The 25,860-nt window shown below is 44.5% G+C and overlaps 2 protein-coding genes across 6 annotated transcripts in view; one reads left to right on the top strand and one right to left on the bottom strand.

Moving 5' to 3' along the window:
- ATG4A (autophagy related 4A cysteine peptidase) overlaps positions 1–2,049 on the top strand; it is a 110,500-nt gene extending 108,451 nt beyond the window's left edge. For all 5 annotated transcript variants that reach the window (XM_056125756.1, XM_056125757.1, XM_056125755.1 and 2 more), the window contains one exon: positions 58–2,049. In XM_056125756.1, coding sequence (XP_055981731.1) covers positions 58–128 — 71 coding nt within the window. In that variant the 3' untranslated portion in view covers positions 129–2,049. The remainder of the gene's footprint in view (positions 1–57) is intronic.
- Positions 2,050–3,695: 1,646 nt separating this feature from the next.
- LOC130034130 (collagen alpha-6(IV) chain-like) overlaps positions 3,696–25,860 on the bottom strand; it is a 60,714-nt gene continuing 38,549 nt past the window's right edge. The window contains exons 27-43 of the mRNA XM_056125686.1: positions 25,694–25,837; positions 25,132–25,257; positions 24,500–24,681; positions 22,703–22,766; positions 21,999–22,073; positions 20,935–21,042; positions 20,734–20,841; positions 18,950–19,021; positions 18,509–18,634; positions 14,581–14,697; positions 14,082–14,243; positions 13,604–13,702; positions 11,562–11,708; positions 10,751–10,867; positions 8,620–8,811; positions 7,178–7,464; positions 3,696–4,024 (exon numbers count right to left, since the gene is read on the bottom strand). Coding sequence (XP_055981661.1) covers positions 3,764–4,024; positions 7,178–7,464; positions 8,620–8,811; positions 10,751–10,867; positions 11,562–11,708; positions 13,604–13,702; positions 14,082–14,243; positions 14,581–14,697; positions 18,509–18,634; positions 18,950–19,021; positions 20,734–20,841; positions 20,935–21,042; positions 21,999–22,073; positions 22,703–22,766; positions 24,500–24,681; positions 25,132–25,257; positions 25,694–25,837 — 2,387 coding nt within the window. The 3' untranslated portion in view covers positions 3,696–3,763. The remainder of the gene's footprint in view (positions 4,025–7,177; positions 7,465–8,619; positions 8,812–10,750; positions 10,868–11,561; positions 11,709–13,603; positions 13,703–14,081; positions 14,244–14,580; positions 14,698–18,508; positions 18,635–18,949; positions 19,022–20,733; positions 20,842–20,934; positions 21,043–21,998; positions 22,074–22,702; positions 22,767–24,499; positions 24,682–25,131; positions 25,258–25,693; positions 25,838–25,860) is intronic.

Below are 25,860 nucleotides of genomic sequence, written 5' to 3'. Positions count from 1 at the left end.
TGCTTTTGCTGTAAACATAGTGTCAAGTTTTTCCTCTCTATTTCTGTATTCTGATAGAATTCATTGATTCTACCGAACAATTAGAGGAGTTTGACTTGGAGGAAGATTTCGAGATTCTGAGTGTATAGATTAGTGGGAACTCAACTTAGATATCTGTCTTCCATCTGGCACCTGAAGAACATGAACTCATTACATAAAAACTTTTTCTAGTCAGCAAGTGCCTGATATGCCAACAGCATATAAACTTGATACCAATCATTTCTGAGCCAATGATCATTTATCAGAAACAAACAGTGCTTCCTTGGAAAGAACTAGAACAATCATGAAATCTAGGAGCAGAAGAATTGGGAGTCGTCCCTTGCTTTTCAACTTGTCTCACATGGCCACATCACATCTTCAGCTACCAAAATGAAGCCGTGGTCACCTGGAAGACAGACAGAAACCCCCACCTTGCTTCAAGCACCAGCAGATGAGGGATGGTTATCCTGTGCTCCTTCATCCTTTCAGGTGTGACCTCTTGTGGGCTAAATACTAAGAAGTGTTCTGTTTTCTTTGCACTAATAATAAAGTGATTGCATCTTGTTAAATTATTTCAATAGCTATTTTAATTATAATTTATATCAAAATTTTGTCCAAAATTATGTTAAATGTGCACCTGTTGATATTTCTATTCGAAGGCATGTTACTATTTGATGGATCACTGCTCATATTGTTACTGAAACTTATGTCAGATGTCATCCTGTCTTCAAATTATCTTTAAAACAAGGATCAGCACATTTTTTTCTGTAAAGGGACATATAGTAAATATTTTAGATTTTGAAGGCCATCTCTCTCAGAGACACAGAAGTAGCCCACAAAAAAATATGTATGCCAATGGGCCTGGCTATAAGGCAATAAAACATTTTTTAGGGGCGGGAGAGATAGTACAGAAGGTAAGGTGCTTGCCTTGCATGCAGACAACTCCGGTTCAATGGTTAACATCCCATCTGATCCCCCTGAATAACATTAGGAAAAATTCCTGAGTGAATAGCCAGGAAAAACTCCTGAGCATCGCCAGGTGTTCCCCACCCTCAAAAACAAAACAAAACAACCTTTATTTACAGAAATAGGTGGGTCCCTGGATGATCCACAGACTGTACTTTGCCAGGCTCTGGCTTAAACTATTGACTTTTTTTTTGCAGAAAACTAAAACTTTGTGCTTAATGAGACTATCTTGATTGGCAGCCATAGGTAAAAAGAATTTTTCATGCAGTGACATTTAATTATGCATCATATTCAATTCCAAATCATTTCAGGGCTAGTAATATGCTAAATTTTAAAGTACATATTCTCAACCTGGCTTTGTTAGCCGCTCTCCTAAGTGGATACGCCAAATGCCAGTGGTGTTTTCTCATTTTGCTTTCCTTACCTTCTTCACCTGAATGCATTTAACTTCCATCTTCAACTGAGTCTAGAGGAAGACCAGCTAAGAATTGAAAGTTAGCATCAAAAAAAGGTTTTGGAATATTTAAGAATACTGAGGCATTTTTTAGATCCCAATTTCCCCTTTATCCAGCAGCTAATATTTTGAAATGATTAAAATTCATAATATGAAGAATGGTATTTAGTGGAATGTCTGTCTCTCTCCCACCTGGTAGTTCCCATTCATGAAAGCTCCCAGTGTTATTAACTTCTTATTTATCCTTCCAGAGATTATATTTTATGCATACACAGTATGTGACAATGTACCTTAAATTTCATTTTAGTGACTTTAATGTTTCTCTTATAATTTATCTGTAAAAGATTCTGATGCCCCAGAAGTATGGAAAGTCTCTTGGACTCTCATACGTGTCAGGGTAGCACGCTTAGGCTTATTTTGAAGTAGGCTGTGTATTTGTTGCCTTATTAGAGGACTCTTTCTGCCCTTTGACTTTGTATTTTTTTTTCTTGACTCAACATTTTGTTACAATGTTTGACTCACAGTAACAGGTATATCCCCCCTCTAAGGGGACTCATGAATTGTAGTGAAATGTACTTTAGAAAAGTTTTCATTAAAGAATGTCAAATGAGTCAGATGTCCATATTGAATTCTTTTATTTGTCGTGTATAAAGCTTACACCAGGCTTATTATTTGTATAAAAGGTGAAGGTAACAATAACTCAGATTATACTGATATGCTTTGTGTTGGCCTCATTTATACAATAGGTAAGGACACAGAATCACCTGGAAGGTATTGTCTCATGTTTACATAGCTAAGAGTGTTCTGGGAAACTGACAATTAAAGAAAATGGTTAAATCATGTGCACCCCCCAAAAAAAACCCCAAAATACAGCACTCTTTATGGTCAACTTTGGTTTCCTTCAGGTCTGCTAACTGCAAAAGAGGAATATGCAAGAATTTTGTAAAATTTTAATACTTATTAAAATCTTTTATCAGACTACCTGTGAAAAAGCTATTGGTTGAACATTTTTTTAAATTTTTGCTTCACATCCAGCGATGCACAGGGGTTACTCCTGGTTCATGCACTCAGGAATCATTCCTGGGTGCTCGGGGGACCATATGGGATGCTGGGAATCGAACCTGGGTCGGCCACGTGCAAGGCAAACGCCCTACCCACTGTGCTATCGCTCCAGCCCTGGATGAACATTTTTATAGAAACTTTCCAATAACTCGAAAATGGCAAAGGAACCATTATGCCACAGCTTCAACTTCCCACACTGCACACATCTAGATAGTGTTTGAAATAAACAGGGAATTAATTCTGAGAAATGGAGACCAAGACTTTACCTTTTTTTATTTCCTGGAGTCAGAAGCAAATCAATCTTATCAATCTTACCAATCCCCAACCCAGGAGCAAAGACTGGGATTCTCATTTTCCTTTATGGGTCTGACTCTTATTTGTGCATCCTTTGCTCTGCTCTGGCTCAGGCCAAGCCATACATCCCAACTATGGAGGGAACTGACAAGGAAGTTGTGATAAATATGAGCCCACAGGAAATTAATGATGCTTACTCGTCCACTGACCTTTAGGGCCTTGCTAAGCAATACAGGGCCCAATTGAACTTACTCTTGAAGGAAGTACCTCAGGCATTCCACTCCCACCTTGCTGCCTGCTTAGACACAGTGGGCCTCCTTGAAGAGTGATGGTTTGCTCATTGAAGACTTGAACCATCCATGCATGTTTAGCTAGATAATTTTTGGTTTGTTTTTTCAGGGCCACACCTGGCAGTGCTCAGGGTTCACTCTTAGAGGGGTTCAGGGGACCATGTGTAATGCTGGGTTTCAAAACTGGGTCAGCAGCATGCAAGACAAGCACTCTACTCACTATACTATCTCTCTGGCCCCAGATAAATTCTTATGTGGAAATACTGGGTTCCATTTTAAATCAAGTAATATGTGATGACCTCGGGACATTTTTTTAAAATGTGTTTATCATTTTATGTTGAGTTTTCAGATTAAGGCAATAAGGAAAGTTAGCAGTCTAAGAAAATGGTGACCAGCAGGTTTATCTGAGACTGCCTTGGATAGTCACACAAACATCCAAGTCAAATAGTAGCACCAGGTTGACTGGAGTGAGACAGTAGATCTCTCAACAGGCTGGATTCATCAGTTGGCCTGCATGCTGGGGTGACCACTGTCCGGTAATCCACTCTCCCAAATGAAACCCCAAGACGCAACAGATGCACAGAAGAGCTGATGCCTTCTTTCTTCAGATTTTTCCAATTTGTGAGGTGATGATTGTGCCAGGGAGAAGAGGGCAAAGGACAGAATGGCAGGTGCCACCCTACAGGCTCTTCACACACACCTGGCAGCGGCTGACCCGGGTATGGAGCTGCCCGACTTTGAGCGTTTCTGAAACAGGCTCTTCTTCAAACTGCTGCCTCTCTTCCACTGTCGTCAGCCAGAAACTGTACTTGTTGGCAAAGTAGTGGCAGGTGCCCCGGGAACCACTGCACTCGATGAAAGGAGTAGCTCGGAAATCCTCCAGGCAGGAGCCAGGTGAGACCAGGGACTGGCCTCCGCCCTCAGCACCAGCGGCAGTGTGCTGCAATAGAGGGTTGATGTGTGAGTGCTGCAACAGTTAATGGGTACCTTATGCTTCCCGGGAGGGATATTTGTTTCCTACCTAAGCTCTGCTCCCTTGGCTTAGCCTTACCATCTAGCCAGTATACCAAAAGTTGTATTTGGGGGCTTTCGGTCACTCCTTAGACTTCTTTAGGGCAGCAACACCCCCCTCCACGCTCTCTAGTAACCACTTACTCCCCTGCATATGCACAGCCTTCCATCTCAGTAAGTTTTCCTAACTGCTGTGCCCCCCTGGGCCCCAAGGTGTGTTAGGTGTCCTGCCTCACAGACTTTCATGGACAGGTGTGAGAAAGGATGAATTAAGGAACCTTTAATCTGTTGTGGAATGCAGTTATCTGAACCTTTCTCCTCAAGAAGGGAAACACTAATATTCTCCAAACTGATAAACCACAGGCTGGCCTCCTTCAGACTATTACATATATAGAGTAAAGTAAAGTAAAGTAAAGGCCCTCCCATTGTTCATCGATTTGCTCGAGCGGGCCCAGCAACGTCTCCATTGGAGACTTTGTTGTTACTGTGTCTGGCATATCGAATACGGGGAGCTTGCCAGGCTCTGCCGTGCGGACGAGATACTCTCGGTAGCTTGCCGGGCTCTCCAAGAGGGGCGGAGAGGGGCAGAGGAATCAAACTCGGGTCAGCCATGTTGGCTGTGTGCAAGGCAAACGCCCTACCGCTGTGCTATCGCTCCAGCCCATATATAGAGGTATATATTTATTTATTTTAGGCACCATGATTTACAGATTTATAATACCATGAGTGTTAAGGTTTCACGTACACAACATTCCAGCAGAAGTTAACAACTTTCCTTAGAATGTCTATACTTTCTATCTGCACTGTTCCCCTCAAAGTGACATAAAGTGCTTGTTTCTTATAGCGGAGAGGTAGGTCTCAGTTTTGGCCTTTCAAAAGTCTCCCTCAGCACATAATTTCAGGATTTCACCATCAGTGCCATTTGGGAACCAACAGTCACTTGACTCCCTATCTTTCTACTTCCCACCCCTCTCCCCTGCACCCCTGCTCAGCTAGGATACTAGCTGAGTCATAAATGGAGGCACACACTCAGTTCGGCAAATGGTCAACTGGACAGATTCCCAACTCGGACACACAGGGAAGTGTTAGTTTGAAGAACTTTTGGCGAGTTCTAGATACATGATAAAAGAGGTATCGATTACTTTAACAAATCACACATTTATACACTTTACTAAATGGCAGCCACTATGTATTTTCAGCATTGCAGATGACCCAGGTGTGTTGCTGTGAACATCAGCTTTTGTGTTGGGCAATGGTGCACAGGGGTTTTGTACTCAGAGCAAAGCCTTGGACTTGTTTCTTTGCTCTCTATTCTAGTAGGCATGTTTCACGTACCTCCAGATGCCTCACTAAGTAGTTCAGATTTCCTGCTTCACACATTTTCTCAAGAAAATCTGGATCCTAATAGGTTAGAATATATGTACGGTGGGAGTAAAGAGTCTGAATAAGGGCTTCAGAGAGCTCTCTCGTGAACAAAACAAGTGTGATATCCTGCCTGGGTTTTGTACTATTGGAAGCTTGCAGGCATTTTCCCCCCTTATTTGCTGCTCCATATAGTGGGCAGGTCAGAATGATAAATGAGGTGATTCTATACTACATTGGGATAGAATTCCTGATGTACAAAGAACACAACAAAGCAAGTACAACACTATAACAAAACCTGTTCAGAATTCTTGAACACATGCATTCTGTCTCACCCCTGGCATTTCAGCAAAGAAGCCTGTCAAGGCAGAGTAATCCAGGGGTGATACACGGTGTTCCCAGGCCCTGAACCTGACCATTTCTTTGATCAGAGGTCCTCATATATCCCTGAATTCGTTGGGTTGACCCATAGTCTCAGTTGTTTATTTTTCTTCTTTTATCTTTCTCCTCTTGATTTTCCATTATAATTGATGCTGTGGCCAGGGTTCACACACACTTTGTTGTGGTGCTAGCACATCTTTAATTGTGCTCCCTGGGGCTCAAATTTCATTTGTGGGGTAAGCACACACCTGGCTGTGTGACAACAATTGTATACTGTTTCAGCACATAGGTTACCAGAGCCATAAGGACCCAGTTCAGTGATTGTGATGTGACTGGAACCTGAGATAGAATGCTTCCCCTCACGTTTGCAAGGCAGGCATTTTTTGACAGAGTCATCCCAGGGCCCTGTTCTCAGCTGTTGCTTAGGGAGATACAAGCCCCTCACCATTGTCTGTTCCCACTGAAACGGAGAGGCCTCAAAATCCCAACAGGGACAAGAGAAACACATCATGCTCTCATCTTTTGGGGGAGATGACAGTGGGTAGGGGGGCTTGAGAGCATGGGCAGAAAAGCAGAATAGGGGGAGTGTCATGCCCCAGCACCTGAATAGAGTGAGTGATCTAGCCTTGAGAGGGGACCCTCATGGTACACCACAACTGGGTGTTTCCTCCTTTTCTTACTTCTGGTATAACAGAAGTAGAAAAGGATAAATTCTTTTCTTTTTCTTTCTTTCTTTCTTTCTTTCTTTCTTTCTTTCTTTCTTTCCTTCTTAAGATTTTATTATTGAATCACCGTGAGATAAATCTTTACCAAGCTTTTCATAATTAGATTTCAGTCATACAGTGTTCTAACACCCATTCCTCCACACCAATGTACATATCCCAGCACTAGTGTCCCCAGTTTCCCTCCCATCACCTCCCCCTACTCCCAGCCTGCCTCTATGGCGGGATATTTTTTTTTGCTTTGGGGGTCACACCCGGTGATGCACAGGGGTCAGTCTTGGCTCCACACTCAGGAATTACTCCTGGCGGTGCTAGGGGGACCATATGGGATGCTGGGAATCGAACCTGGGTCAGCTGCGTGCAAGGCAAATGCCCTACCCTCTGTGCTATCGCTCCAGTCCCTATGGTAGGCATTTTTCTTCAAGGAGATATTCTGAACTTGGCCATTGATTCATATTCACTCCTGAGCCACTGGATACAGCCTGTTTTTCTTTTTCACTTAGACCCATGGTTACCTGACATTCATGCAAAATTAGGTCTCTAATGTTTGGCCAAGTCCTCCCAGAGCTCCCTGACTTCTGTTTCTATATCAGGGGAAGGACAATGCAGGGCCTTACCATGAGGAAGGAGTACCCAATCCAGAGGCTGCGCCAGCCCAGTGGGCATTGTGGAATGGCGATGTCTTGGCTGTGCACAGCAATGGCTTGCGAGGGTGCCTCACACACAGAGCAGCGGCTAATGTACTGGGAAATCTGGGCCTGGCTGATGGGCATCATAGGGATAGGGGCAGTCGTAGAGAGCCAGTAAGATTTATCATTGTGCCTAGCATAGTGGCACACTTCATTGATGTTGCAGTAGATGAAGGGTATGGTGGTGAAATGGGGCAAACAGGAGCCAGCAAAACCTGGAAAGAGAGAAGGCAGGGAGGCCTGGTGGAAGAGCAAGGCTGAGTTGTCCGAGAGCACTGGAGCTGGGCTAGATAATGGTGTGGTTTTATGTCCAACTCTTTGTATATATTAGAGCAGGGACTCTTTACCTCCCTAGAACATTGTGAACAGCTGAAGTCAATGAACCAGGAACTTTGGATAATGAATGTATTTAGAAACTATATAACAACTCTCCTGATTAATCTCCTTTGTAAAACAAACCTGGGGGTTGGGGTTTGTTCACACCTGGTAGTGTTTAGGGCTTACTCCTGGTTCTGTATGCAGGGATCACTTCTGGCAGGGCTCATGGGATCATATATGGTACCTTACCTGCTGTGCTAATTATCTAGTCCCTCAAATCAGTATTTAATAGGGTAAGTCTGACAAGAGTCAGCACAATTGCAGACAATACAATTAATTCTTGGGTAATCATCATTGCACCACAGGTCACATTATTACTACCATGCTAATTGCTAGCTTGTAATAGGGGCTTATTATGTGCCAAATGTTCTAGCATTTGACATAGGGGACTCATGTAATCTTTTCACCAGCCTATGAGATATTACTAGAATTAATCTTGCTCATTAGGAGGACATAGAGGCTTAAAGAGATCGAGGACTTTGTCCCATGTATGCTGCTACTATGCTATTAGAACCCAGATCTGCCTGACTCATGAATGATTGCTCATGACCTACTGCTCTCCATTGTGCCCCTTGAGTTAAGAACTAGTCGCAAAGAGGGCGACTCAGTAATTTCGGAGGGTGCTGTGCCACACCTGGTGGTGCTCGGGGTTCTCTACTGCCTCTGTGTTCTGAGGTCACTCCTAGTAGAATTCAGGCCACCATATAGGGGGTCAGAAATCAAACACAGGTCAGCTGTGTGCAAATAAGTGCCTACCCCCTATACTGTCTCTGCAGCCCTCAACTCAGTTCTTTTTGTTTGTTTTGGGCCACACCTGGTAGTGCTGGGACCACCCACATTCACTGGGGCATCACACACTCAGTACCAGGGATCAAACTTGGGGCTTCCACATACAGGCATGTGTTAAAGCCCTTTAAACTATCTCCCTGAGCTTGAATCTTGGTTCTTGTGCAGATGTATGGCCAGAGCTGGCTGTCATAGCTGGTACCTACCTAAATCCTGGTTGTGGGCTTTCTCCTGTCCCTCCACGAACAGCAAGCTGTAACCCACCCACAACTGCTTCATACCGAGAGGGCACTGGGGCACCTGTTTGGATTGACTATGTTTCACCAGAGTGTAGCCCACTCTCACACTCTGCGCCGGCATTCCAGGCCTCCCAAGGGGGCCCTGCTTCCCTGGAGGTCCTAAGAGGGAGAACACAGAAAATGGGTGAGTAAGATGCAACCAACCAAACAACAGCTGCTTTGTGCCAACCCCTGAGCAGGACGTATTAGGTACATGTGTAACCTCACTTGCCACCCATAACAACCTTATCATCCCAATTCATAAATATGGAAACTGACGTTCAGAGGTCCCAGAGTTGTCAGTGGTCGAGTTTTACCACCAACTCAGATGTATATGGCTACAAAAGTTCCACTTGAAAAAGCACCCATCCTGAAACAGTATGGACAATCCTCAAAAAATTAGAAATTGAGCTCCCATTTGACCCAGCAATACCACTACTGGGAATATATCCCGGAGAGGCAAAAAAGAATAGTCGAAATGACATCTGGACTTGTATGTTCATTGCTACACTGTTCACAATAGCCAAAATCTGGAAAAAACCTGAGTGCCCTAGAACAGATGATTGGTTAAAGAAACTTTGGTACATCTACACAGTGGAATACTATGCAGCTGTTAGAAAAAATGAAGTCATGAAATTTACATATAAGTGGTTCTACATGGAAAACATCATGCTAAGTGAAATGAGCCAGAAAGAGAGGGACAGACATGGAAAGACTGCACTCATCTGGGAAATATAAAGTAACAGAATGGGAGACGAACACCCAAGAATAGCTGAGATAAGTACCAGGAGGTCTTCTCCACGGTTTGGAAGCCAGCAGCACATGCTGGGGGAAAAGGAAGCTCAGATAGAGAAGGAAACACCAAGTAAAGGCTGTTTGGAGGACTCACTTGCGATGCGAGATGCATGCTGAAAGTAGACTATAGACCGAAAATGATGGCCCTCAATACCTCTATTGTAAACCACAACACCCTAAAGGAAGGAGAGAACAAAAGAGAATGCCTTGCCACAGAGGTGGGGTGGGGTGGGAGGGGTTTGGGGGGTCAGAGGGCTACTGGGTTCATTGGTGGTGGAGAATGGGCACTGGTGGAGGGATGGATACTTGATCATTGTATAACTGAAACCCAAGCATGCAAGTTTGTAAGTCTACAACTGTATCTCATGGTGTTTCACTAATAAAAAAAGAAAAAGCAACTATCCTGTTTTCCTTCCACAGCTGCCTGGCCTGGGGTTCTGTATGAGGGGATTAGGAGGCAGAAAGTGAATACATCTCCACTTGACTTTGCAGGTTCTCATAGAAAAAATATTAGCTGAATCAGAGGCAACAGAACCTGAATTAGGATTAGCAGGGAAAAATCCCGTCCTTCTCTTTTGCCCCAAGGTCATTGTAGCTAATTTATGGCATTCCCTTCCCACTAAACCTCAGAACTCCTGTCTACTCTGGACAACGGGGCAGTCTTTGCTGATGTATTTCATAAAATTGTCAACCATCCCTTCCATCCATGTCAGAATCTCTGAGTAATAAAAGGGAGGTGCAGTATAGGGCACCATGCTAAACGGTGGAGCCATAACTTTTTTATTAGCAAAACATCATGAGGTACAGTTGTAGACTTACAAACTTTCGTGCTTGGGTTTCAGTTATAAAATGATCGAGTACCCATCCCTCCATCAGTGCCCATTCTCCACCAACAATGATCCTAGTAGCCCTCCCACCCCCACACCACATCTTCCCCACCCCACCCTGCCTCTGTGGCAGGGCATTCCCTTTTGTTCACTCTTTCCTTTAGTGTGTTGTAGTTTGCAATAGAGGTATTGAGTGGCTATCATGAGAACATAGGAAAAGATTTGTAACAGTGCTTTGCCTTTCAGAATGGAGGGCTCTAATGATTCACAGTCTTGAACGGGGTTGTGAGCAAATATCTTGAAGCCCAGTTTCTGAGCTGCTGCTATCAAGCTTGACCTCCAGGTTTTCTAATTCTCGGATTTGAGATTTTGTCTCAATCTCAAGCCTCAAACTCTCAGAGAAGTCCTCTGCCTCTTTAGGGCCAACATCACCACACCTTCAAATCCTGGAGGGCCTTGTAGTCCAGGAACACCAGGATTGCCAAGAACTCCAGGTGGGCCGGGGAGTCCATTGGGACCATCTTTGCCAGAGATGCCAGGTAAACCTTTGGAGCCTGTAAGAGAAGGTGTACAGGGCATACACAATGTGGAAGAATCCAGGTCCCTTTCTGGGAAAGGGGACAGGTATGTCATGCCCGGGACTCACCAGCAGAGGGCAAACTGACCATCAATTTGGAGCACACATTTACCTCAGGCTGAGGATTTGGGCTAGATGTTTCTTGGCTTCAGGGCATCTTGACCCTGGGACTGGGCTCTGAATTTTACCCTTCTAAGCCCCATTCACACTCATTTCTTTTCCCAGTCTTTTATCCTACCACCCATGCTGGGAAGTATGCAGGGCAACAGCTGGTGTCCCACACCAGAAATGAGGCCCCTGAAGCCCAGAGAGACTGCTAACTTACTCTAGTTGGAGCAGAGCTGGGATTAGAAGCCAGGTTTCCGACCTCCCAACTTTCTCCATTGTTCTTTATCTCCCAGCACATTCTTTCACTTTGCAGAGTGGTGCCAGCGGGAGACAAGCTGTGTGGGGCAGTTGCTATGCTCTGCACAGCCATTCTCTCAAGCCAAGTACAACTACTGCCCTGCTGGCCCTTCTTCCTGGGAAGAACTTTAGCAGCTTTGTGAAGGAACAGAGGAAATGTTGGATGAAGGCGCCCCACTGGAGCTGGGGTCCCTAGCCAGCTACATCAGCTTCTCAGCCAAGGCTGTCTTCTCTTGCCAAGTCCCCTTTCTGAGGCAACTCCTCACCTTGTAAGCCTCCAGGGCCTTGAACCCCCGGGTCTCCTGAAAGGCCAGGGATGCCATCCATGCCTGGTAGACCTGAGACTCCAGGAGGAGCCTGGAGTTCTTCTGCAGTGGGTGTTTGTCCAGGAGCACCTTGGGGCCCAGAAAGGCCTGTGAGAAGCAGTCAGAGAAATGGAAATGTCAGGCAGAGACAGAGGAGGCAACCAGAATGGGTTTCCAGAAGGCTTGGGGGGGGGGGGGCAGTGCGGTTCATAAGGACCAGTTTTCTGCTCTTTCTATTTCCCTCCAGCATTCCCATTTGATAGTGTCAGGACAGATCTTATCATACTATATACAGTGACCTCTTGACCTATTCATCTCCTCAAAGGATTGGTAGCTTTTTGAGTGCAGGGCCTATGTTACATTCATTTTGTCTGCTTAACGCCCAGCACAGGTCTGAGAATGCAGTAGGTAAGTTGAGAAATGATTATAGCAAATATGGTGGGTGGAGTTGAGCTGGAGTGTTTGGTTGCAAGGAGGCTGCCAAGGAGGATGAGGGGCTGCATCGAATCCCAGAGGTTGGGCTGGCATCAGAGCCTAGTGTCCCATCCCCCACCAACTGGTTTATATTCAAAGCTAAAAAGCCAATTTGCTTACTAATTAATTGAGTGAGGATTTCTTTAGTGCCCATACTGTGTCAGAACCTTGGCTGGTTTGGGGACAGAGCAGTGAATACGACAGAACTTTATGGTGATTATTAAGACCTGGTGAAAAAGATGAAAACTGCACAACCAGACAAATCCCTTCACCTTACTTCAGCTTGTGCTAAGTGCTATGGAAGCAATGAACAGTGTCATACCAAAGGAAGAAAGGGTGGTTTTAGAGAGTGATAAGTGCCCCTTTATAAATATTTACACAGTGATGTGTGTAAGTACAAGCAGTAGAAAGATCAGAGGGATTATTCGAAGAAGTGGAATAAGCATGTGCAGAGGTCCTGTGGTCAGTCATGCCATAGAGTGTGACAAGAGCATAGGAGTCAGCAAAGGGGAAGAACATGATGAGGGTGGAAAGGGAGGTGCTATACACAGGGCTTTATGTTAATTTTTTACCACGAGAAGCCAATGCTTTAGTTATGTTTGGTTTTATTGATAACTTTTTTTTTGTCTTTATTGGTTTTTTTTTTTTTTTTGCTTTTCGGGCCACACCTGGCGATGCTCAGGGTTTACTCCTGACTCTGCACTTAGGAATTACCACTGGCAGTGTTCGGGCGACCATATAGGATGCCAGTTATCAGGCTTGAGTCAGTTGTGTGCGAGGCAAATGTCCTACTCACTGTACTATCGCTCCAGCCCCTTATTTTTTTTTAATATTTAGGCCACATCTGGTAGTGCTCAGGGCTTACTCCTGTCTCTGTGCTCAGAGATCACTCTTGGCAGTGCTCCAGGGATAATATGGGGTGCCAAGGATCAAAGCAGAGTCAGCCACATGCAAGCAAGTGCCCTGCCTGCTGTATTATCTCTCTGGATCCCCATATATTCTGTTTTTATAAAACAGAAAATCATTTCTCCACTGTTTGGAGAAATAATTATTGGGGGAGGTGCACAATGAAAGATGAGAGAAGAGTTAGGTCATTGCCATGAGTTCACATGATGCATGGCAGTGGATAGAACGTGGGGCATAGCAGATAGCAGTGGAAGTGAGAGGTGAGTGATTATAAGACAAATTTAGGAGCTCCAACCCTCATGGAGCTGCTAAGGGATTGGATGTGTATGAGTAGGAGGTAGTAGGAGACAAAGGATGATACAAAATTTCTGGATTGGGCAAATAGGTGAGTGGTTGTCCAAGTATAAATCCAACACCATGAGTGCAAAACCAATACAAAGATGGGAAGTCAGTAGCAGGATCTGTAGCAGTGAGTGAAGAAAACACCTCCACAGAGGAGCTCGATACTGTAGCTTCAGGCATCCAGGCATTGTTGGTATGGTGGGCGGTGACTACTGAAGAGACATTCCCCACAGACCTCTCCCTTGGGCACAGGATCAGCCCAAAAGATACTCTCAACTCACCTCTTGGCCCTGCCTTTCCCTTCATCCCGGGAAATCCTGGGTCTCCAGGTGGACCAACCTTGCCTGGAATTCCCATGAATCCAGGCTCACCTCTCATGCCTGGCAAAGTCCAAAGGGAAGTAAGTCAGGACCAGACAAAGTGGTGTTGTTGTTGGTTGTGGGGTTGTGGGGTGGGGGTTTTCTGCAGGGGGGTGCTGAGGAGGGGCTACACCTCATGGTGCTCAGGGTTACTCTTGGTAGTGCTGAGGGTGCTATGGTGCTGGGGATTCAACTGGGGTCAGTCACATGCAAGGCAAACACATCACCCCCTGTGCTATTTCTTCTGCCCTGGGGAGTGGTTTGATACTAGGTGGAACTGCAGGCCGGAAGTGCATTCTTATTGTATTAGCGGTTTGGTCCCTCTTCCAGGGGTTGCAAGAAGGCCCCATCTCACACCAAGGTGTGGGAAAGGGCCCAGAAGCTAACCAAGCAGCCATACCTTTTAGTCCTAGCTCTCCAGGAAGGCCAGAGAAACCTGGAATTCCTTGGTCTCCCTGGGGCCCTTGAGGGCCAGGAATTCCAGGGAAGCCAGGGTCTCCAGGGTTGCCTTGATCCGAGGTTGGCCCAGGGGGACCTGGAGGCCCTGGGAGGCCTGGACGGCCTAGGGATAAGATTGGAAGAGGGTTGAGCAGGATGTGGCTGCTTGTGAAAGTCTGGGGGGACCGATAAGAAGGAAAAGCCCACTCTCAGGACAGAGAATGGTCCCTTGCCATCTGTAGGGTCCCACTGCCTGACCAGCCCAGATCCTTTAGCAAAATACAGCCCTTTTCCAGTCCCCTGAGACCCTGCCTGGAAGGGCAGGATGTGAGGGTTGAGTGGGGAGGTTTATGCATGTTCAGTAATAGGAATGCCAGTGGATTGTGTGTACAGGACAACTGTGTCCCACCCAAACTCCAGACAAAAGGCAACAGCCACCCTCTTTGGGTTTCTCTCTTTACCTCGTTCTCCATCTAGGCCTGGTTGCCCAGGGTCGCCAGGCTGTCCTGCTATTAATGAGGGAAAGGAGAGGCCTGGGGCACCAGGGGGACCAGCAGGACCCTGGAGACCTGGGAAACCTGCAAAGAATAAATAAAAGACGCTGCATGGGTGTGGGCACCCAAGAAAGGGCTGGGCTTTTTTGCAGAGAATACAGAAGCAGTAAGAATAGACCGAACATGATTGCCACTCAATTCCTCTTTTGCAAACCACAGCACCCAAAAGGAGAGAGATAACAAAAGAGAATGCCCTGCCACAGAGGCAGGGTGGGATTGGGGGGATGGGGGGTGGGAGGGATACTGGGATTAGTGGTGGTGGAGAATGGGCACTGGTGGAGGGATGGGTACTGGGTCATTGTATAACTGAAACCCAAGCACAAAAATTTGTAAGTCTACAACTGTACCTCATGGTGTTTCACTAATAAAAATTTTTTAAAAAAAGAATCACCAGGAAAAAAAAACAATATGGAAGATGTCAGACCAGCAAATGCCAGCAGAGGGCTCTTCTTCCTGCTGCTAACCCTTGCAGACAGCAAACTGCTGCTGACAAGGGCTCAGGTTTCCCCTCAAGCTCTGAATTTGGGGGATAGAATTTCAGTAGTTCAAACTCCCCAACCTCACTGGTCTTTTCCTCAAAGCTGGAAAAAAAGATGGAATGACTATAGCACCTGGACTGAAGTTTCCGTTGTGTTCTTAAACCTATAGTCCAAGTCACACAATTCATTTAGTTAGCCAATTTTCATCTGACAGTGCAGAGAAGGTTACAGATAAAGATGAGACACAGATCCCAATCAGTCAGAAGGCACCCTAGCATGGACAGAATGTAGTAGAAAGGACACTGGCAAGCCAGGTCTTTGGGAGTTGACTTCTAGGTCTTCTAAGGAAGTGAAAAACATTATCTTAGAGGTAATTCATAATATTAGCAGAGTGCTTGCTTACCTCTCTATAGAAAAATTTTTTTCTGTACTATGTCCTTTTCCCCTTTCTGGTTAAGGAAGAAATGGCCCCTGATTAGAGTAGATTTTGAAAAGGCATTTGTTCAATGTGTCATACCACTTCATGTAGTTTCTGTTTGTGGAATGATTTCTATTATAATATGCTCAAAGCCAACAATTTCAAATGCTGAAGAAAATTTATTTAACAGTCGCAAGTCAAATACAGAGATGGTTGTTTTGATGGAAAAACATACAGATAACAGGAAAAGTTCATATTGTACTTTTTACATGAAGTCACACATTTGTTACTTTGGTGTATTCTAGATGTTTTCCAAATGAAGAGAAATAGATTCAAACTGATAAACTGTCCTGATGGTTATAATTCTTATATTTGTGACAAGAAAATCCAAACAAACTGATGGTAAAATTAATTTATCTGACAAGGAAAGTAAAAATTATTGAAGTTGAGTTTCTCATCTTTTCTTTAGCTAATAAATAGTAACTCCATGAAAACTTGTAAAACTGGTAGTCTGTTAGTTAATTGAATGCTGAGAAAATACAACAATGGGAAAAATTCAAGAAAGCTGTCCAGATTATTAAGGGTCTGGAGAAAAATGAAAAGAAAAGAGGAAAACTAGTTATGAAGCCACTCGTAACTGTCAGTTGTAACTTGATGAACCTTTGACGTGTTTGACTTTTTCACAAATGTAAAAATCTGAAAAGAAAGACATATTGTATTTTTCCCTGAAAATATCACTATACACACATATATATCTACATATGCTGAACTTACACAAAATCAATAAAAAGACACAACATGTAAGAGCAAAGTGGGCAGCACACAAATTATAAAATTTCCTATGGATGTTCTTGGAATCTTCTTTTTGTACCTATTTTTTGACCTTCTTAATATGCCAGTATATAATTAAACCTGAAGTAAAGGTGCTACTGATTTCAAGCATTTGAAAATAAATGCATGCATTTCTATGCACAAAACAAACAACTTTAAAAGAACACATGAAAGCACAAGATAACAGTTTTTTCACCTATACATTTCAGTGCCAGACTCTTTAAAAACCTTCAATGTACAAAAATGGAGTCTCTGGCAATTTGGAGAAAATACAAAATAAATGGTGTAATTTAAAATTATTCAGCTAAAGGTATGAGAATTGCTCTAAAAAGTCTTTCTAAGGGCATGATGCTCATTATACTTCAACTTTCATGATCAAATTTGAGATAGGTTCCTATGAGAGGAGAAAGGTGATGCTTGCTGTCTCCTTTAAAAATACTTTGAATTACATATTGATAAGGACTCTTGAGACTTATATATCATATTGTGAAATAATATGGAATTATTTCATAATTTTTCAGTATTATTAAAAACAATTCAGATATGATGAGTATCCATGTTCCACCCATACAAGTACAGAAAAATATGATGCTACCTTTATTTCTTTTCATGCCTTACATAGATTTCCACCTCAATCCTTCCCTCTAAGAGGCAACAATTACTGTTATGTTCATCTTCCCTTTACATTATAGTTTGCTGATGAATATTTGGTGGGGAGGCACACCAAGCTGTGCTCAGGGCTTATCCTTGGCTCTGCGTTCAGGGATCACTCCTGGTTGAGCTCAGGTGAACATATGGGGTGATGGGTCATATTGAATCCAGGTCAGTCCCATGTAAGGTAACTGTCCTACCCACTGTACCTTTTCCCCAACCACTCTCCTGTGTCTTTTGTAAGAAAAGCCACGAGAGACCCTGCAGCTCAAAACCCTCCAGCTGAGACCCTATGTGAACTCTCGCTTAGGACAAGCTTCTGGATTTCAGAAAAGAACAGCTTGGCCCCAATCAAGGAAAGAATAAACACAGAGAGGGCAAATGCATTCATATTAAATGCATTAGGAAATGAATTGATGTGACTATAGTTCCTGGAAAATACGCACATCAATCGAACATCAACACAAACAGAGAAAATGGGATGATATATTGGGCAACAGAACATTGAGAAAGAGAACATTTTGCAAATATAATTCTTCCAGGTAACCAGTAAAAATACAATGTGCAGCATTTTTGAGTTCCTACTTTGTGCCAGATACTTGGCCAAGTGCAAATTGGGTCTCACTCTTCACTGATTCCTCACTTAAGCACTGAGGCAGGATCACTTATTATGTCTCTTTTCATGAAAAGGAAAAATAAAGGTTCAGGTGGTTCTTAAGAAACAAGTAACTGCCTGGTTTAAGGTTACAGAGCTAGTGAGAGGTAGAGCTGGAATTTGAATCCACATCACCTGACTTCAGAGGACATCATAATGCTATGCTCAGTTCATTTCCTGTTTATGTTGAGTAAGTATTTTGGAAATTTATAAGAAGACTTAAAGTATCAGTACCCATTTTTTGCGCTCTGATAGGTGGGAAAGTGAGGCTGAGAAAAGGACTTCAGACAATATGCAGTATCTGGGCTGAGATTAGAGGGAATCCTGTTTTCAGTTAACCCAACAAACTGTAATGGAGTGCTTGCTCTGCTTCTGGCCAAATGAAGACATTTATCCTCAGTCTTGGATTCTGTACAGTGGTCATACTGTCTTCCCAGTGCCCCTATTGGACACTGAAGAACTTCTAGCAAGTCTCCCTCTAAGTGTAATAAACGTTTACTCAGGGCCACTGAACCAGGGTCCTAGCCAAGTTTGCAAAAGAGGTGCTGTGATTAATGAAGGAAAGAGATAGGAACCTGGGTACTAGAAGGGACTCAATGATTTTTTTCCTGACATACTTTCTCAGGAAAGCCCAAGGTATGACCTAGTCTCTCTTTCTGAGCAGTCAGTTGCATTGGTTTTTGAGACTTCCAGAGGTGGAAAGAATTGTATAAATCAATTGTTAGTTTATGTGGTCCCAATGAACCCTAACCCAGATTCTCCAAGTCAGGCTCCATTCAGGCCTGAGCTGGGATCACTTACCTTGGCTACCTTTCTGTCCTTTAATCCCTGGATTTCCTGGGATATCAACTCCAGTTCCTGGAGAGCCTTTTTCACCTTTGAGACCAGGAGGGCCAGCTGGTCCAGGTACACCAGTTAAACTAGTTCCTAACACAGAAATAAGAGGTTAGAACTCAGAGTAAAATCTTCATGCCTAACTTATTAGGTGGGGACTCAAGGGGCCTGCACAACAGACCAAAGAGGTTGGCTATATAAGATAACAGGAAAGTGAGCTCATTTAAATACAAGGACACATTCTGTCTTCCTTCCTTCCTGCACCCAGGGACCCTAAAATGTGTACTGTGCAGGTTTATGAGTCCTAGGATATGTGATAATACACTATAGTTGAGAACTCATGGTGAGTCCCTGCCAATCTTTTGGAGAAAGTGGTGCCTCCAATTTGCGCTTTAAGGTCTTGCTTACCTTGTGTTCCATGATCTCCTTTGTTTCCTGGAAGACCATTCAGTCCATGTAATCCAGGAAGTCCAGGAAGGCCTGAGGGAGAAGAACACAGAAATAAGAATCATAGTAAGAGGAAGCTATTTGTCCCTATGTGCATTCCACATTATTTTTTAGGCCACACCCAGTGGTGCTCAGGGGTGCTGGGGATTGAACCCAGACTGGCCACATGCAAGTGCCCTTCCCTCTGTACTATATTTCCAGCCCTCTCCCATCCCCAATGTAAAAAAATTATTTAAAAGGTCATAGTCTTTATTGGGGCTAGAGTGATAGCACAGCGGTAGGGCATTTGCCTTGCATGCAGCCAACATGGCTGACCTGAGTTCGATTCCTCCGCCCCTGTCGGAGAGCCCGGCAAGCTACCGAGAGTGTCTCGCCCGCACGGCAGAGCCCGGCAAGCTACCCGTGATATATTTGATATTATGCCAAACACAGTAACAACAAAGTCTCCAATGGAGACGTTACTGGGCCCACTCGAGCAAATCAATGAACAACAGGAGGACAGTGACAGTGACAGTGACAGTGACAGTGACAGTCTTTATTGAGACATGATTCAATGCCCTAATGGAGGCTGGTTCGCTCCTAACTTCTATCCTCTTCTCACTGTTTTATTTTCATTGGGCAACCCATATTGCTTCAAAAGTGGGATGGTACATAACTAGTTGTCTCCAGGAAGAATTCAGAGTGACAACATCAAGACTGAGTTGTCAACTTCTAGAAATATGTTCTATAGGTTTTGCTGGCCAATATCTCTTTAAATTAAAGACTATGAATACTAGGGCATCAACCTTCCCTGATAACTCTTCTCTCCATGGATGCAATGGTTTCTTAACATTTAAGCTAGTTCTGTTTTCTTCCTCTCATTATTCTTTTCCATTATCTCTCATGCATTCCAGCCATTGATTCGTCTGGATATAGTTTAATCCCAAATGGTTTGTCAATTGCCTCAAGCAGGCACCAGTAACGTCTCCTTCTTCCTAGCCCTGAGATTTTAAAAGAGCCATATTCAATGCTCTTTCAGGGTTAGAAGAATGAGACCCATCATTGTTACTGGTATTTGGCATACTGAGTACAACACGGGAAGTTTGCCAGACTTTGCCGTGCGGGCAGGATACTTTCGGTAGCCTGCCAGGTTCTCCAAAGTAAGAACAAGATAGTAAGTTGTCCTCACCAGGGCCCCTCGGAGGGGGGGCGGGTTGAGTTTCCCTACACCCCCAACAGAGCCCCAACAGCCAAAGACCTCCAGAACCAGCCACAGCCATGCTGAGACTACTCTCCACACGTCCGGACAAGCCTCATGCATGAAGGAACCGGCAGAGGAACCCAGGCATGCGGGTCCCGGGGCTGAGATCTCCAAGTCTGCTCGGATCGAGACTGGGCCTTCTCCACCCAGATCCCCCATCTTCCAGTAGGTAGGCGTCACACCCACCAGCTGCCGTCAGCGCCAGTTTGGTCCCATCAATGGCCAAGACCCAGAAACTATAAAACCCAGATCTGGAAGAGAACAGTGCAGAGTCTCCTGCCCCCGCGCCTGGCTGTCCTCACCAGGGCCCCATGGAGGGGGGCGGGTTGAGTTTCCCTCCCCACCAAGCAGAGCCCCAGCAGCTGAAGACCTCCAGAACCAGCCACAGCCATGCTGAGACTACTCTCCACACGTCCCACATGGTATCTCCTAATATAGAGTTCTTTTTTGTTCTTTTTTGAAGGATGGACCCTATTTCTTACAACCATTTCTGGAATACACATACCTTTGGTTCCTTTTAAGCCAGGGAGTCCCAACTGCCCAGTTGACCCTGGGTGGCCAGGAGAACCCAGACGTCCTGGATGTCCAGTCATGCCAGCAATACCAGGAATTCCTATAAGTGAAACCAGGACAGAAATTCAAAATGACTCCTGATTTAAAGCTAGTCTTGACTTTTTCAGAATAGAGTTGGCATGTGGTCTAGTACCTGGGGAGCCAGGAAGGCCAATATCTCCATGAATGCCAACTCTTCCATCTTCACCTTTGTTTCCTGGGAAACCTTTTTTGCCAACTAGTCCATCTTGTCCTTTTATACCTATAAAATCAAGGATAATCTGGAGTGAGGCCACATTTCAGGCAATGTGGTCTGGCATAGAAAGTAAAGCCAATTTTGACTGCCAAGGAAACTAAATACAATGAAGAAAATCTGGAAAAGCTTGTGGTTCTGTCTTCATATTTGGAAGAGGCCACCAATTACAAAGAAAATAAACGTGTCTGGGGATTTCCAGAGTAAGAATTCTGAAGCAGGCAGTAGGAACAGTGGGTGGAAGTATTTTAGAGCCAAATGATATTACTATAAACTCAGTGGGTAGATACCATTATAAAAAAGGTCTTTGCCAGTATATAAAGGTTTTATTTTTGAGGGGTGTTCCCAAGTAGTTATCAGGTAGTCCTGGAGTCATTACTGCTAATACTTGACCTGGCTATGCAGGTCAGGCAGTTCAGTGCTTGGGCCCAGCAATGTTAAGGGCTTAACAGGGGCACATTGTCGGTGATCAGGAGTCTCCCATGATGTTTTGCGGACCATGTTTTGCCGGTTATCAAACCTGGGGCCTCTATGTACAGTGTCTGCACTTCATTCTTTTGAGTGTTCTTTCTGGTCCTGCAGTGTATAAATCTTGAAACAAAATTAGACTGGTTTGCTGGAAGAAATTGTGGGCTGTCCATAAGCAGACACGTATCTTGTAGGATTTTTTTCTACATGACATATAAATTGTTGGGTTTGCAAGTGACTTACAAAATTCCCCAATGCGGGGCTGGAGCAATAGCACAGCGGGTAGGGTGTTTGTCTTGCACGCGGCCGACCCGGGTTTGATTCCCAGCATCCCATATGGTCCCCCGAGCACTGTCAGGAGTGATTCCTGAGTTCAAAGCCAGGAGTAACCCCTGAGCATCGCCGGGTGTGACCCCCCAAAAAAGCAAAAAATATTCTCTAATGCTCAGTTTTGAGGAGGCCGTGAGACTCAACGGACAAAAGTACAGTTGCCTTACCTTTAAGACCAACCTCTCCAGGTTGTCCCTTGAGTCCTGGGATGCCAGAAATTTCAAGTGTCTCACCTTTCTCTCCTGGGGGTATCAAAACATTAAGTGATCAGGAGAAGATATAGCTTATTTTGCAGCAGACATCTTTTGAATACAAAATCTTTCCAGATAAAACACAGTCAAAGCAGGGAAACTCCTTGTAAAAATTACCCACTGGGTAAAATGTGACTAATCATCAACAAAACCCTAGGATCTTGCCAGACTACTAGCATCAAATGCTGTGATATGTAGCATATTTTCCATTATGAAATCCATCGTTTGGATCAGTACTGACAGAAAAGATGGTATGAGGGGCCATCAAGATATCAGGAGAACGGAATAATTGTAGACAGATGGGAAATTTTCCTGTCCAGTGGGCTAGAGCCCAAGTTGTCCTCTATTGCTTAGTCTAAAGACAGATAAGTCAACCCACAAAGATGAAGAACAGCCTTTTCCTTGGCTCTAAGTAACAGGGAGGGAGAGAGAGCGTGGTAGGCACCGTTATTTGTCTCAGAACTCCAAGGGCTTAAGACTACAATGTGCATTTTGTGAAAAGAAAAGTACAAATAAGTTGAAGTGTTTCCCCTAAAACAGTCTCCCTCTAGTAGAGCCTTGAAATTGCTGGAAAGATACCTTACTTCTAGAAAAACACATTGAGAGAAAACATGCCTTACCTTTTAGGCCTGGGAGACCAGATGCACCTGGGGATCCAGGAACTCCACTAAGACCCTGTGAACCCTTTAAAACAGTATGGAAATCATCATGCTTATTTAGAGTTTAGGTCTCCCATCCCATTTTCCTTCTATTCCTCATGACTTAATGCTTGAGACATCTACTCTGCAGCAGGGGAAGACTGTGTGGGAGTGGAGGGTTAATCCTGCAGGTGGATGGTGGTAAGCACTATAAACACATTACTTAGGGATTGTGGCAGGAACACAGATTCGCTCTGCAGATAAACCCTGGTCTTGTCATTCACAAATTCTTGTGCCTTCTGCCTTCAATGGCTAATGCCCAGCACAATCTCTGAGCCTTGGAAGTGGGAATGTCAGTTACAAACCACCAGCATATGTCTTTCCTAACTATATGGTACTATTTTAATTCATTTGGGGATATACTCCATAAAGACACAGGCCCGCAGTGCTCAGAGTGAGAGTATTGAGTTTTCGGGTAGGCCACTGGACCACTCCCCAGACACTCATCCTCCTACTTGTCTTTTCCTTTCATGTTGCTATATCTACTAATTCTGAATTTATGATCATCCTGGGACCCCTCCCAGAATGCCTTCATGCCTTCTAACTTTGTTTCTATCCTAGAATGTGAATACTTGGGGTTATCTGGTCAAAATGATTTCTTCTACAACTGCCTTAGGGATGTGTGTGTGATCTCCACTATGTGGGTAGACACTTTTTCAAGGATAGAGGCTTTGCCTGCCAGGAGCACAGTTATCCTGTGACTCAGGTCATTTAGCCTTGTCAATACTGCCACTATTATTGCTGCTATTGATTCAGTTTGTGATGCACCATGCACAACACTAAAAGCTTTACACATAATCATCCTATATAGCCCTCAATACTGTGCAAAGGAGGTTTAAATATCATTCCCTTTCTTACAGATAATAAAAAAGAGGCTCGGGTAAGTTAAGTACCATGCACAAAATGCCATATTTCATAGAAGATTGGGATGAAATACAAACTCCCAGTCTATATTATTGTTAAACCTATTTGACCACTCTGTTTTGTGTGTTTGTTGTTTGTTTGGGCGGCCATATCTGGTAGTACTCTGGGCTTACCCCCTGGCTCTGTGTTCAGAGATCACTCCTGGTGTGGCTGGGAGGGCTATATGTGGTGTTGGGCACTGAACCAGCATTGGACACATGGAAAGCAAGTGTCTTATGGTCTGCATGATTTCCCCAGCCTCTCCCACCTTGTTTTCCAAGAACCCATAGAAACTGGGCTTGGTAACTCTAGGAGAGGTCACAAAGACAGTTCTTAATCTAACCAGAAAGTCAATCATAAGTGTTAATGATGGACTAACTTGAATAGGGAATGCTTGCAGTGGGGGTACAGGGAAATAAGCATGTAAAGTTGTTCTTATTCTCAAGACTGAACAATCTCATTGAGGAAATCAGGCCCAAACAGACCAACTATCTAGGTTCAACATAAGCAGTGAGAAATAGAGAACATCAATCCATAGGATGGGAATTGAAGTGTTCTTGGAGGAACAGGTGCCTAATTTGGGCCTGAGGATGGGCAAAGGGACAAGGCTCTGCCTCCATGCTGGGGAGCAAGAAAAACAAAGGCCCTGAAATGGGAATGTTCAGGATCCAGTGAGAAGACTTAGCTGAGCTGAGGTGAGGCTTTGGGAATGTGCTAGGGAAGGTGTTAGAATCTGAAAGGTGGGTAATGGGGGTTATGTCACTTTCTACTAGAGGCCTCTTCCTCGTAGACAGGCAAAGATCTGGGCACACTTACACTTTCTCCTGGTATTCCTAGGAATCCTGGGATTCCAGGGGACCCTTTCAAGCCAGGTAAGCCTCGCAGGCCTGTGAAACCAAGGGATCCTGCCACCCCAGAAACTCCCTTGATAGTGTTAAGATATCCAGGAACTCCAGGCAAGCCGGGTAGTCCAGGGAGGCCAATCTCTCCTTTGTCACCTGGAAAAGATCCAAAATGGCTTGAAAAAGATCCAGAGTAAGAGAAACCTATTTCTCCCAAAGTCTTAGTCACAGGCAGGCAATGTGCAGACTTGGGATTAGTTAGCTCCAGGGTGGAGAAAGATAGTTTGGAGGAGATGCCTCCAGAGTGACGGGATGCCAGACAGGGTTGTTGCAGCTATAGCATTGGGATTGCTGCTTAGCATCTAAGCCCTACCCTTGATCAGGCTCCTTCTGAAATACAACAACCTGCAGTTGAGACATTGGGTTCAGCAGCAACAATAAAGGCTGGCCAATCTCAAAGTGCAGGGTGAGTCACTGAACCCCTGCTTTCACCCACATTTGCTGCTCTGATGAGCCATTAGGGTGAGGATTTTTATCAGGAAGGAGCCAAGTGCGTTTACAAAATCTTTCTGGGCTATGTCTCCTGCCCATTCCCTGCCCCGGTACCTCTGGGTCCAGGAAAACCTTTGGGTCCATCTGGGCCCTGAGTGCCTTTGTCTCCTTTGATCTGGTAGTTCAGCACTGGTGGTCTTTGACTCGGTGTTCCGGCTGGCCCCTTCTCACCTTGGTCTCCTTCAGGGATAGAGAACAAGAACTGTATGTAAGAGGAGAGCTGAGATATGGGGTTTGGCATGAATGACATTTCCTATCAGTATATCCCACGCCATCTCCAAATCCCCTTTATGGGTCCTTCCAACGTTTTCCCTGTCTATGAGCTTTGCTTTTAAGGGGTGCTCTTTTTGAATAAGCCAAAATTCCACTAGCAACATTAGTCCCTAATCAAAACTCTCCTCCAGTGAGCCTTGGAAATAGATGCCAAGACCTCTGAGGTGCAGTGTGAACTCAGAAGTGGTTGGGTCTTTGAGATTTACAAAAGGTTCTCTTGTAAATATCCCAGGTCTCATTATTTAACACAGGATTGATAGAAGCTGCAGGAATAGCAAGATAGACAAAAAAGAGGTGTGTTGGGAAGTATTGTTGCAATTTCAGACTTATACCCCCAGTTTACCTTTTAAACCAGGGCTCCCAGTGAGTCCAGATGGTCCCATTGCTCCGACTAATCCAGGAATTCCCTTCAGTCCACTTGCACCAGGAACACCATGGGGACCTGGCATTCCTGGAAAGCCCATCAGTCCCTTGGATCCCTTTTCACCTGTTGAAAAACCAGGACTTCTA

This window comes from Sorex fumeus, unplaced genomic scaffold, assembly GCF_029834395.1.
Source record: "Sorex fumeus unplaced genomic scaffold, SorFum_2.1 ptg000058l, whole genome shotgun sequence".
NCBI classification, from domain to species: Eukaryota; Metazoa; Chordata; class Mammalia; order Eulipotyphla; family Soricidae; genus Sorex; species Sorex fumeus.
This window is presented reverse-complemented; position numbering and strand designations above follow the sequence as displayed.